Source organism: Cryptomeria japonica, chromosome 6 (genome assembly GCF_030272615.1).
Source record: "Cryptomeria japonica chromosome 6, Sugi_1.0, whole genome shotgun sequence".
Classification (NCBI taxonomy): Eukaryota; Viridiplantae; Streptophyta; class Pinopsida; order Cupressales; family Cupressaceae; genus Cryptomeria; species Cryptomeria japonica.
The window spans coordinates 668,930,051-668,944,787 of NC_081410.1; the positions used below are offsets into that span (position 1 = coordinate 668,930,051).

Consider the following 14,737-nt stretch of genomic DNA (forward strand, 5'->3'; position numbering starts at 1 on the left):
AAGGGTTTCAAAATATAAGGCAAAATTACAAGAGTCAAGCAAGCTCATTGAAGACCTAAAAATACAATTAGAGGAAGCAAAGAAGAATGAGAAAGAGATAAAAGATCAGCTTAAAAGTAAAGAGGAAGGATGCAGTGAATTAGAATCAGAAATCGTCTCCTTAAAACAAGACTTGGAGAAACTTCAGAAATTTGAAGACAGTACCAAGAAAATGGATAAACTTCTCAAAACACAAAGACCTACCTTCATTAAATCAGGTCTAGGACATAAAGAAGATCAAACAGCCAAGGCTACTAGTTCAAAAACCTTGGATGAGTCATGGAAGATAGTAGAAAATAAAAGAAGAAAGAATGATACTCATAAATCTCATCCTCCCACTAATGTGTTGAAAACATCCCACCTAAAGAAATCACATGTAACTAATAATTATTCATTCAAAGGACATTGTTTTTCATGTTATAGGTTTGGTCACAAAGCAATACATTGTAGGAGTCATACTAGAAATATTTCTACTTTTACTCCAAAGAACCACAATTCATTTTCTCCTCTAATGAATTATGATGTAATATGCTATAAGTGTCACAACTTTGGACACACAGTCAGATTTTGCAGAACTATCTTTCCTAGTTTACCAAGAAAGGAAGATGTACCCATCAAAAAGGAGGAAACGTCTAGAATGACTTGGAAGAAAAAATAGCAAGAAGATAAAGAATCTCTATTTGTCCAAATAGCTCTTCATGCAAAGAACAAGAAGGATAGGTGGTATGTAGACAGTGGATGTTCAAGGCATATATGATAGGGGACAAAAACAAGTTCATCTCCTTTGAACTAGCAGATGAAGGAACAGTAAGATTTGGTGATAACACAAAAAGAGAAATAAAAGGTAAAGGAACACTTAAGCCTAGATTATGGAAAAACTAAAACTGAAAATGTGCTATATGTTAAAAGATTAAAAGAAAATCTGTTAAGTGTTAGTCAACTTTGTGACCAAGGACATAGTGTAACATTCTTGTCTAAAGGATGTGAGATTAAAAAGGATGGAAGAATTATTGCAAATGCTCATAGAACGGCAAATAACTTGTATATTCTAAATGAAATAAATAAAGAAATATGTAATTTTGTTCAAGAAGATGAAAGTTGGCTATGGCACAAAAGACTAGGCCACCTTAACTTTGACAATCTTGTCAAAATCAGCAAAAAGGAAGCAGTGAGGGATATGCCTAGAATTACAAAACCATCAAATATCATTTGCAAGCAATGTCAATTTGGAAAGCAAACTCGAGTAAGCTTTAAGTCCAAAGAATACTCTTCTTCAAAACCTCTAGAGCTTATACATACAGACTTGTGTGGACCAACCAGAACAAAAAGTTTGCAAGGTGAAAGGTATTTTATGCTACTTATAGATGATTATTCCAGGATGACTTGGGTTGCCTTTCTAAAAGAAAAATCTGAGGCTCTTACAAAGTTTAAAGCTTTCAAAGAGTTAGTTGAAAATGAGATGAATGCCAAAATTAAGTGTCTTAGATCAGACCGAGGAGGAGAATTCACTTCAAATGAGTTTGAAGATTTCTGCACAAAACATGGAATAAGAAGACAACTTTCAACATCAAGAACTCCACAACAAAATGGAGTTGTTGAAAGAAAGAACAGGACAGTTCAGGAAATGGCAAGAGCTATGTTAAATGAATCAAAGATTGCTGACACCTTTTGGAAAAAAGCAGTTCACACAGTAGTGTACATATTGAATAGAGCACAAATAAGGGTAAACAATGACAAGACACCATACGAACTATGGAAAGGAAGGGCTGCAACTGTTGATTATTTCAGGATTTTTGGCAGCACTTGCTACATTAGAAGAGATGAAGAGGACTTGGGAAAGTTTGATGCCCGGTCAGATGAGGGAATATTTCTTGGATATTCCACCAGAAGAAAAGCTTATAAATGCTACAATAAAAGACTTCACAAGATAGTTGAAAGTGCTAATGTGAAGATAGATGAAGGAAGACAATTTGAGAAAGCTATAGAAGATCATCCTAAGGAACAAAGTGAGGAAGAAGAATTAAAAGAAGAAAGTGAGAATGAGGAACAAGAAAGTTTTGAAACTCCATCAAAAACACCATCAAAGACACCTTTAAAAACACCATCAAAAACTCCATCAAAGTTTGTTCAGAAAAATCATCCAGAAGGCTTGGTTATTGGAGAGTTGGATACAAATATTCAGACAAGGAGAAGACTGGCTACCACCACAGAACATGCTCATTTCTGTCTACTTTCTAAGATAGAACCAAATTTTTTTGATGAAGCTAGTGAAGACAAGTATTGGGTAAATGCTATGAATGAGGAGTTGGACCAAATTGAAAGAAATCACACATGGGAGCTTGTTCCAAGACCCTCAAACAAAAATTTCATTGGAACCAAGTGGGTTTTTCGCAACAAAATGAATGAGGATGGTGAAATTACAAGAAATAAGGTAAGGCTTGTGTGTAAAGGTTATGCACAAGTGGAAGGAGTCGATTTTGAAGAAACCTTTGCCCCAGTTGCCAGGTTGGAAGCCATCAGAATGTTTCTAGCTCTTGCAAGTCATAAGGGTTTCAAAGTATATCAAATGGACGTGAAATCAGCCTTTCTAAATGGTGATTTAGAAGAGGAAGTGTATATTAAACAGCCCGAAGGATTTATCTTGTCAGAAGAGGAAGATTATGTATGCAGATTAAAAAAGGCACTTTATGGCCTCAAACAAGCCCCCAGAGCATGGTACTCCATATTAGACAACTACCTTCAAAAACAAGGGTTTAAAAGAGGAGCAACAGATAGTAATTTGTATTTCAGATGTGAAGGTAATCATTTGTTGATTGTAGTTGTTTATGTAGATGATATCATTTTTGGTGGTAGTAAGAATCAAATGTGTGAAGAATTTGCTTCTAACATGCAAAAAGAATTCGAGATGTCTATGCTTGGAGAACTTTCTTTCTTCTTGGGATTGCAGATTTCACAAACAGATGAAGGGATATTTCTCTCACAGACTAACTATGTTAGGGAGATGTTGAAGAAATTCAGAATGGAGGATTGTCATCCTATCAGTACTCCTATGGTTACTGGTTGCAAACTTAGTAAAAATGATGAATCCCTTGATGCAAATCAGACGCAATAGAGATCCATGATTGGAAGTCTCTTATATGTAACAGCTACCAGGCCAGATATAATGCAAGCTGTTGGTGTAGTAGCACGGTATCAAGCAGCACCAAAGGAAACACATGTACAGGCAGTAAAAAGAATCTTCAAGTATTTAAAGGGTACAATGGATTTTGGATTGTGGTATCCAAAATGTGATGATTTCACTCTCAAAGCATACACAGATGCCGATTGGGCAAGTGACAAGGATGATAGCAAAAGCACTAGTGGAGGAGCCTTTTTCCTTGGCAACAACCTTGTATCCTGGTTGAGCAAAAAACAAGCTTCAACATCTCTATCTACTGCAGAGGCAGAGTACATTGCAGCAGCAACATGTTGTACGCAAGTATTGTGGATGAAACAAACCTTGCAAGATGTTAAGATTGAGTATGATCATCCTATCTCTATCTATTGTGATAATACAAGTGCAATCAGTATGTCGAAGAATCCAGTGATGCACTCCAGGACAAAACACATTCCTATCAAGATTCATTTCTTAAGAGAATAGGTTCTTGAGTAGCAAGTAAAGTTGGAATATGTTCCAACAAAAGAGCAGTTAGCAGATATCTTCACAAAGCCTCTTCCAAAAGAGACTTTTGAGTACCTAAGGGAGAAATTGGGAGTAATGTCACGCTCATCCTTTCAGTAAGTGCTTTGTATGAAACATACATTAAAGAAGGGCAGGTTACAAACAGCAGAAAAATATCTTGCCATTGATGTCAAAGGGGGAGAGATTGGAGACAGGGGGAGCAGTCAGTGGTTTGAGGGGGAGCAATCTGAATTGAAAGGTTGCCATCAATGACAAAGGGGGAGATTGATGGAAATATTGTCATTGATGTCATTAAAGACTAAAGACTCAGCACATATATACAACATACTAAAGACGAACTCTATCAATGATTTGTTGAAGACAAAGGACAATTAATATTACGGCAACCTCATCATATTTATTAGATAAAAGACAACAGAGATTATTAAGGCAAATACACTTGCCATTCCATTTGCCACTCACTGGTTGACTTCTTTCATAAATTATTAGCGTGGAGTATGGAGGAGGACGTGGATAGGAGATGAGTAGATCATGGGTTCGAGGCACAATCATGGCCATAGCAGAAGCCACAACAACTGTGTGATTAGAGACAATTACATTCATTGCATTGAACATCAAATAAAGCTTAATGGAGGATGCGATGAATGGTGCGAAGGAACAAATATTAAAATGACATGGAGCGATTGCTAATATACATGAACGCTAAAAAGATGACTTCATGCAAGTTCATAAAGAATTAAAATTATGAAGAAACGATTAAAGTTTTGAATATGAAATGATCATCATCATATGCGATATAGAAAAATAGCAACGAATATGACTTAAGAGTGCAGCAATTCATTGTTTGAAGACGTGAAAATGAAAAATATAATAAAGATTAAATTAAGTAGTCTTTATTTATTTTGGTGGAGATGGTTAATAATAGTTATGAAATATGGCATCGATAATATCGATTTTATTAACTAATATTAACGTGGCAAGCAAAGTTAATGGTTAGTCAAAGATACGTTTAGTGGATATTTTCTAATAAAGGCACAGTTTGTAAAGAATGTGACTAAAGTTTTAAAAAGATGCGATCATATTTGATAAAAGGTTTGAACTTATCCATGCTCTTAAAAGGTTAATTAAAAGTTAAAATCCATCAAAAGAAAGATCTTTATAGAAGGATGCAACTCTTTGGAAAAGAGACACCTCCGTTAATGAATGAAGAATGATGTCTTTTTGAAGAATTCGAAGGACTATAAATATAGTCTATTATTTGCGAAGTAGAGTGTGGTATGTGTGTAGAGAGTGCTCATATTATAAATAAAAAGAAATTTGTGGGTGTACTTGTGCTGAGAAGATAATAAGTATATACAGCTGTAGATGTAGAAGAGAATACTGGAAATGTAAGAAGCTGCTGACAATTAGTGATGTGTGTAAAAAAATTAAAAAAGGGATGCTGAGAAAATAATTGTGAAAAATGTTGTGTATGTATTATTAAAGATATTTTTTTAATATACACAGGCATATTGAAACTCTGAAAGTACAGACTGTTGGATTAAAATAAGCAGATTCAAAAGCAATATAATCTTAGTATTAAGGAGAAGACTAAGACAAGATTGTTTGCAGATATATATATACTGCCTATGAAGAAAGTTTGATCAGAATTATATTACAGCCTTATGACAGTTTCATAATCAGATTGGTGGAAGGTTATTCTCAGATATATGCACAGTTTTTTTGAAGACAGAAATCAGATTATACTCAGGCCTTTAAAGCTTAAGCGAAGAAGAAAATTATAGCAGTTTAAAGAAGGAAATTAGGTGTCCATCATCAGTTGTAGTGACAACATTCAGAAGGTGGAAAATCAGATTTATATCCAGTGGGTTGGTGCTCACTAATTCTGGATTGAGGAGTTGGTGCTTCCAGTGGGTTGGTGCTCACAAATTCAGAAGTGGGAGTTGGTGCTTCCAGTGGGTTGGTGCTCACGAATTCAGATTTGGGAGTTGGTGCTTCTAGTGGGTTGGTACCTCTAGTAGGTTGGTGCCTATGAACATTGTAAAAGAAATATATATATAGCAAACATTTTCAGTGGTTTTCTCCCACATTGGGTTTCCACTTAAATCTTGTGTTATTGTGTTCATATGCATGCTCAATTTAATTGATTACAAAGTATTAAATTGAAAAACATTATTATACTGATTCACCCCCCCCCCCCCAGTATAATCGTGTGCTTTTCAATAACCTTCAACTACCACATTTAATGCCTGTCGGTTAAGTCAAACTTAACTCATCTGCCGGTAAAGAAGTAATTCAACTTCTCACCATCAACCAAGGGTAAACTAGCATGTTTTCCATTTTGTTGCTATACCCCCAAGGGATATTTCTTCAGTTTGATGAAGAGTCTCCTGCCGGTGGAGTGATACTCTGTTCTGCCGGTGGAGGAGTATTCCCATCAACATTCTGATCTGACTTTCTAATCCATTGTTTTGAAAATTCTTGCTTTACCTCTTCAACCTTTTCTTTTCCCTTCAAGCTGGGTCCTTTGTTGTTTGCCGGTGATGCCTTTTCCCTTCAAGCTGGGTCCTTTGTTGTTTGCCGGTGATGCCTTACTTCTACCAAATTTTGCAATGTGTCGAATCTTGTTACAAGCATAACAAGTTACATTGTTTTTCTGAATAGCTTTCCCATATCCTATGTCGGTATGTGTTCTGCATTGATTAGATAGATGTTCAAATCTTCCACAAATATAACATCTTACATTCGTTCTTCAATTTTTTGAATTATGACCAACTTTGTTGCATTTAGAACATTGACCGGTGGGTATATTAGTGTTCTGATATTTTTTAGATCTACACTGATTTGCTCTATGACCATACTTGTTACAGTTAAAGCATTTCCCATTAAATTTGTAAGCATTAGGTTGTCTTACCGGTTTGCTGTGATCATGATTGTTTGCAGTACTGGAGCTTTCACCAACTTCAAAGCTAAGCCCATTTGTATCAGCATTAGGTTTCTGATTCTTCAACATGTCATCAAGTTCCTCTGAACTTTTCTTGAATTTCTCCTTGTGTTGATTTGCAGTAGCCAACTGATTTTCCAAGAAATCTTTCTATCTCATGAGTTCGGTTTTGTCATTTTGTGTATGCATTAAACTTGTTTTTAACATATCATTTTTCATGACTGAGCCTTGTGTTTTCATTTGCAGCATCATTTAGTCTTCTAACCATGTCATCTTCATTCTTCTTTCGATTTTCAGTCTCTTTACAAAATCACATAGTCATATCTTGCATCTCATTTTTCATTGCACTGGTTTCTTGTCTTAGTTTGTTCACCAGGTCATTAAGAGTTTCTTTTTCATCATCATCACTTTGCATCTTTTCACAAAGTTCTCTTCTTTTGTTCCTTGCAATAGTGAGATTCTCTTGAAGTCCTTGAATGATATCCTGTGCAGCCTTCAAATCATCTTCAAGTTTGATATTCTTCACTTTTTCTGCATCATAGTCTGAAAGAGTTGTTTCCAATTGCTTTCTCAAGTTTTCCATCTCTACCGGTGTCAGGATCTTCATCAAGCTGTTAGGCTTTTGAAAATAGAGGACCGAGCTCTGATACCAATTGTTAGGATTCCCAAAGATACTAAGAGAGGGGGGTGAATTAGTATCTGACCGGTTGGTGAATTTTCTGAATTTATTATATGAAAAGTATTACAAAACAATGTACCGGTTAACCAAAATTAATGCAGTAAATAAGAACAATAAGCACAACATGAAATACACACCATAACACAATATTTTAACGAGGAAACCCAGCGTGGGAAAAATCTCGGTGGGATTTGTGACCCACAATATTTGCTTACTGGCCAATAAGGAAATATTATTGTTACAAAAGGGGCCTGCACATGCAGGAAGGCCAAGTGCCTAGAGCTCACTGCTCAGTTACAAAAGAAGTCTCACTGACTTACAAAAATGGATTATACAAATCCAATGTCATGTACTGCTTCAGATCAGCATCTACTATGCCAAGTTCAGTACCGGTTTAAGCTCTATAATAATCATAAACCCTTATCCAAAATCTGCCTTACAATTCACACATTAGATCTGCATTTATCTAACTAGACATACTTTTTAAATGATCTACAAGATCTTATACTTATATGAGTCATATTACAATTTTCCATGTCGGCTTACAAAATGATTTTACAATTAAATACAAAATATAATTAAACAAAAATCCTGTCGGCCAGGGTGCCGGTGAACTCTATGTCGGTGTAGAGTCTGCCGGTGTCGGTGCCTGCCGGTATCATATGATTGTAAGGTTGCCATCAATGACAATACCTTAAATCACCTACAATTTCTCATTGGAGTGTGCATTTGCCAACAGTGCCAGATAGAAATAACATATCTCAAAATATGCCTTTCTCTTTGAAAATGGTGATAGGGAGCTATTTTTAGTCTGGGCTAAAAAAGACTTTTTGATAGGCAGTTGTAGATGATTTTGCAACTTTCTTTGGTCATGGCCAATTGTTTGAAGACATCTAAAAAATGTTGAGAATCCACTTTGACATTTTGATATCCTTTGATAGGCATGCACTTCTGCTTTACATGCTCACCAATGTAGCATAAAACAAACATTGATCTTGCATTGTCAATTTCCTTTGTACAAATGTACACTTCATCACTAGATGCGCATTTGATAACTGGACATGAAAGTTGAGATTTAAATCATATTTTCTTTAGTGAGGTGTTCACCTCTATCCTAGAAGCACATTTGACAAAGGCTGTTTTTGATGTTTGCATTTTGAATTCACTCCTTTATTGAGATGCACACTTCTCCTCTAGGCACACCCTATCAATATAAATTTGAACACTTTTGATCTTCACTATTAGGTGCACACTCGATACTCATGCTCACTTGTATACCATGATTTCTGAACATTTGATTTTTCCTGTATATAGGTGCGCACTTCATGCTCCCACATGCACCTAACAATGGGATTCTCGAACTTGCATGTGAGATACAAATTTTCTTTGTTGAATTGTGAACCTGCACCAAGGATGTGTACCAAGGGAATTAATACTCTGTTTTTTAAACATGATTTTCCTCTATTGAGGTGCACACATATACTCCATGTGCACACCTATGAATGAGACTTCTAAACTTTGGAATGTGAAATTCGATGCCTTTGATGATATGTGTCGTACATGGCATGCACTTCCATAGATAGAAGCATATGACGTTTGAGTCTGATCTTCTTTCTTTGTAAGGTATACATCTCAACTCTAGGTGTGCACTTGATAACTATGGTTTGATCTTGTGAATTTGAAAATGAATCCTCCTTTGATGAGGTGCACCCTTGTCTCCCAGGTGTGCGCTTGTATGTTAGAATTTGTTCTTTGATTTGAAAATGAACTTTGGCCTTGTTGAAGTGTGCCCGTGTTCTAGGTGTGCACTGTGCACTTTTATGTGATTCTTTGGTGTTTGGTCTAGAACTTTTCTCCATATAGTATGATTTCAAAATCGAAGTTTTAGTTGTAAGAGGGCATTTTAGCACAACTCCAGGTGTGCCTTTGATAACTGTGTTTTGATCTTGTGAATTTAAAAATGAATCCTCCTTTGCTGAGGTGCACCCCTGCCTCCTAGATGTGCTCATGTATGTTAGATTGTTCTTTGATTTGAAAATGAACTTTGGCCTTAGTGAGGTGCAATGCTTTGTTCTAGGTGCAGACTTGTATGTGATTCTTTGGTGTTATGTCTAGAACTTATGTCCATGCTAAAATGCCCACTTACAACTTTGATTTTGAAATCATACTCCCATGGACGTGCACCTTTTTTATATTTTGAAACATCATTCTCCCATGGTGAAGCATGCTGTTCCACATTAACACATTGAATTTGGAAATAAATAAAAAATTCTTTGATGAGGTGTGCCCTCCTTGTCTCTGAAGCGCACACTTGTGAACTATCCTTGCAAATTTTAGAATTTAGAATTCATTCCTGTTTGATGAGGTGTGCCCTTGTTCCCTAGGTGCACACCTTTGAATAAACTGAAATTTTTAAATTGTTAATTGTGCCCAGCTGTTCTCCAAAGTTAACCAATTTTCCGATTTGAATGTCTACATCGCAAAGTGCATTCTTGATTTCAACCTTTGCAAATGTCTCTGTTAAGAATCCCTTTCCTTCATTGTGAGGAATGTGCTCAAGAACTTTGTTCCATGATGATGCAAACATTTAGAAAAAGATAACAAAGATGACAAGACAAAGTAGACTGACAAGTTTTGAAACATGAATTGCACTTGAGAAAACAACAGACAGTAGCTTAAAACTTGACACTATAAGGAGATTTCATATGGTTACAATAAATAGTATAAAATACAAATGTCAACCTATAAAGTACAATTTTAATGTGTCATTTTGAGTAAAGTTGAATTTTGACCTCTAATATCAATTGAGGTCCTTCATATGGGGTAATATGGGATTGACAACAGAAAAGAGTCTCCAAAAAGATACGTGTTCAAACAATGAAGCTTGCATGACCAAAGAGCTGTTGCACATGAGAACAATAGTTATCTTTATAAAAATAGAAGTTGTAGCTGAAATGAAAAGCCTCTCCTAAAACACTGTTTCCTGATTACAATTCCTCAATTTGAGGAATACGTGTTCTTGCTCAGCTGATATAAAACTATACAAAATGTCAATATACAATGTAATTTTTTTCGAATGGATACCTCCAGGCATATCCCTAGATGGTAATGAAAATCTGTGTTTATTGCTTGAAGAGAAACTTGCTCTATTTTGGATAAAGAAATATTCAATATTTTAAAAAAGAGATAATACAAAAACCCTGTCTAAGCATATTCTTTGAGGGGAGAATTGTAACCACCTAGCTGAAGGTGTCATCCAAGCTAAAATCTATTGAAATCAGATACATATCCAAATAAGCAAAATAGGAATTCACAGTTAGTTTGAAACTAGCATAGGCCAATATATGATAAAAAAACTAGGGCAGACTCAAAAAGAAGCAAGAACAACCACAAATTCACGGCTGTTGTTGCTGACCCTGTAGCAGATTAAAAAAAAACCAAGCAGAATAAGGAAAAAAATGCAAGGCAGAGAGGGTATATAATATAGCAAAAAAAGAAAATATTGCGAAGATCTTGCAATAAATTGAGAATTTCTTTGGGATTCACCACAATAATAGGGAATTTATCAGTCAAAATCTTGTTGACTAGTATTTTCAGAATATCAAAATATTTTCATGAATTCATCATTAGCCTAGGCAGTGATCTATATATTACAAAATTAAAGATATTTTCTTCTGTGAGATAAATTAAGATTTGCTGCTTCACTAGACAAGGAATTTATTCACAATATAGTTGATAAGTGCCTAAAATGTGTACAATATTACTTTCTTGTCATGGATAAAAAGATTATTACATATACTCTCCATGCTTCTTGACACAGGCGATTGGAGTTCAAGGAGATGTTCGAAATAAAGAGGATGCCGCACGTGTTGTTGAACAAATAGTAAAGTATTTTGGAAGGCTTGATATTCTTGTAAATAATGCTGCTGGCAACTTTCTTGTGCCTGCAGAAGATTTGTCTCCAAATGGACTCCGAACAGGTGGTTGCCCATATTTTCTTCAGAAAGTTTATTCTGTGAAGCATTTTCCTCTAGGGACCTTAGAGAATGACAGGAAGAGAGTTAAAAATAATGCTAAAACAGTAATTAAATATCTTGATCTTGCTGGAAATTCCTTTCTCCTTTTGTGCCTACTACCACCTGTCTTTAGAAACCTATACACAGTGCACAATTTTTTGAGCTCTGGTTTTATTAATATGTGTCTGTCAGAAACTTGTCAAATTGTAAATCATTGCTTTAATTTCTGCTTTAGAGCTCATCTCAGGCTATCCTGTTTTATGATCCTGATGGCGTTGATTGTTTACCTCAGGGCTTGTTGGTAGATACTTTTATTGTAATTTGCATGTGTAAGAATCACTATTGACTATGCACTGGTGACTGCAAGGCTTTTTGGATTTTCCTTGAACCAGTCTAAGATGTTACAACCATGCATCATAAACCATTTCAAGTGATTCTATAGAATTAAGAAAAGAAGTTGTGGTTGTACATCACCTGTTTTCAAAGGGTGGGTTTATCAATATCCTGGAGTTGTGTATGGGCTATGCTTTTGCTGAAAATTGATAATTACCATGGTTCAACACATATTTAAACAAGTTTCCAATCTCTAAATATATTGGCTTACCTCATGGGACTTCATCTGATGTGATTTATATCATATATTAGTTGTATGTGATTTAAGGTGGCGGATTTCTTGAAAAAAATAGGTGACGATATTAATTGTCTTAGATGGTACTCACAACTTCATCAATAGTAAATTAGCTATATGCTTAAATTGTTTTGTCTATCTAGCTCCAAAGTTTCAAGCCATGATTGCAAATCGTGGAATAGTAAGTTGTCTGGGAAAATGCCACAGTATCAAGTTCTCCATGGGAGAATATCGATTGATGTTTGTCATTCCTATGGGTGGAGTTGACATTGTTTTGGGAGTACAATGGCTAACTACCTTGGGAATGACTCGGATGAATTTTCAAGAGTTCTTCATGTGTTTCTAGTAAGAGGGCAAGAAGTTTAAACAATGTGGGCTATGTGCAACATTGCGACAATTGGCGAGTTCTCATTAGACGTAGAAACAGGTAATATTCATCATAATTAGAGTGCTTATTCCTTGTAATGTCCCCTGCTAAGTTTAGGCCTGTTTTAACCATAATTAATCCATCTCAACATACTTATGACTTAAACTAAAATGATTAGGGGACAAAACTATCTTAACATGAATCCAATCAGTGACAACATAATCTTCTTTCTGATATTGAATTAATAAGTCAATCTTATTGATACCTAAGATGTTGGGATATGAATTTGAATCATTTGCAAGAAATGGAAGAATGCACTTGTTGATGCACCATCTAAAAAGGATGATAAGGATCAGGTATTATTGTGTGCAACTCAATATTACAGGAAAATTGGGTTGAAGAAGCGAGATTAGAGTGGCAACAAGATGTTGCTACATGGAATCTCATTCAATAGTAATAATATGATCCTAGTTCAGATATGTTTTTTGGAAGAGAGATTCCATGGGGTATAAAGAGAGATTGTACTTATGCAAGAGGTCCACTCACACAAAATATTCTATAGGAGCTCCAAGGTTCTTTGGTTGGGAGTCACTTAAGATTTTGAAGACATATTAAAAAATCAAACATGATTTCTTTTGGGAAGGGATTAGAGGTGATGTTCAAAAATTTGTGGCAAAATGTGTGATTTGTCAAAGAAATGAAGGTGAGAGAATTATGAAAGGAATTTTGCAGCCACATAGGACTATTTCTGCATATCTCGTATAGAAAAAATCATGCAAACAAGTTTTCATAATCCATGTGCTAAAGAATAAACATACATGCCATCAAGATGACACAAGATGTACATCGGAAAACCCTAAAGAGGGGGAAATCTAGTCTCCAAAGGCATCCATACTCATGTATCATCTCATTAACAAAGATTACAATACATCTATAGAGTCTCCATGAATACCTCTAAAGCATCGAGCTTTCTACATGCATTGTATGTGAGCAAGCAAATGAGAATCGTGTAACCACACATCCCAATCCATGACTCCTCTCCTCACATATGCAACCTACAAGAGATGCTCAAAGGAGCCAACAACAAACTAGCCAACCTTAACAACTACTCATGTGCTTGCTTTTATAGAAATAAGATTGGTTAAAACTACCAAGTGGTAATAAATAAACAATGTGACTAATACCATGAACTTACAAAACCATTCCCCCCTCCTATTTACTTTTGGTATTAAGTTTTCCCAATTTTAAATATTTTCCCGATGTGCAAACCCACATTAAATATTTATTCCAATGTTAATACAATACATAAAGTGGCTCCAAGAATGTCTAACTCATGATGCACGCATCTCTAGATTCCCTAGGCACACTAGAAATAATATTAATTTTACATTATAACATTATGCAAGGCAAACAACACACTTTTTCCAACAAATTAAGATTCCAAGTCTTTCACAACCTTTGGTTATTCCTAGCCAATGATGGAAGAGATCTCCATGGGTTTCATCACAGTCCTTCCAAAGTCTAAATTTAAGAGTGTCAAAGTAGTAGTTGTGGACAAATTTACCAAATATGCCCATTTTGTGCACTATTGTTTGCCACATACGGGTAAACGATTAAATGCGGAAAGTAATTGCGCAGAACATAATGAGAATATATTAAAGAACTAGTCCCTGTATTAATTCAACAGTCCATGTACATCAAGTGCTTATAACATCACACCCAGATACGACTATCATGATCATACTTCAAAGGAAAGGTATGCAATATATAATATCCGAAGGGGTGCGACCAACCGTCGCATCCAATTGCCCTTCGGGAAGACTAACTGACTGCCGCAACCCATAATTCCCGACGACAACATAACATAATACGACAACATAACATAATGATTATTCCCGACATCATCCCCCCCAAGAAAAGAAGTCGTCTCCGGACGACTTAATACAAAATAGAGATGATGTTCATACTTTAAACAGAATCAAGGTATAGAAGAAGGGGGTGGAGGGGGCGTCCTTGAAGCAGCAGGTGGTAGGGCTGATGATGATGCTGGTGTCAGTCGTGCGCGTAGATTGTACACCTGCTGTGTCCACACCTGCAGGTCCCGTTCAACAACCTTTCTATGCTCAATTGCAGACTTAACCATCCGGGCAGCCTCCAGGAGCTTTCTCTCCTTGGCATCCACCGTCTCTCGCGCCTGTACCAGACTAGTGCTCAGGGTCGCCTGCTTTGCCCTTGCATCCTCCAACTCTGCAGCTAACCGTGCCTTCTCGGCAGTGAGCTGAGCCCTCTCGGCTTCCCACGCCACCTCCCGACAATCCAAGTCTCTCTGCACGGCCTCAAGTTGGGTGGCCAACTCCTCCCGAGCTCTCTCCACGGCCACCC

At 36.2% G+C, this 14,737-nt stretch overlaps 1 protein-coding gene across 1 annotated transcript in view; it reads left to right on the forward strand.

Annotated features, from left to right (window-relative positions):
• Window positions 1-14,737, forward strand: part of LOC131039065 (peroxisomal 2,4-dienoyl-CoA reductase [(3E)-enoyl-CoA-producing]) — a 118,144-nt gene that overhangs the window by 56,973 nt on the left and 46,434 nt on the right. Inside the window, exon 2 of the mRNA XM_057971709.2 lies at window positions 11,165-11,324. Within this exon, the coding sequence (XP_057827692.2) occupies window positions 11,165-11,324 (160 nt within the window). The remainder of the gene's footprint in view (window positions 1-11,164; window positions 11,325-14,737) is intronic.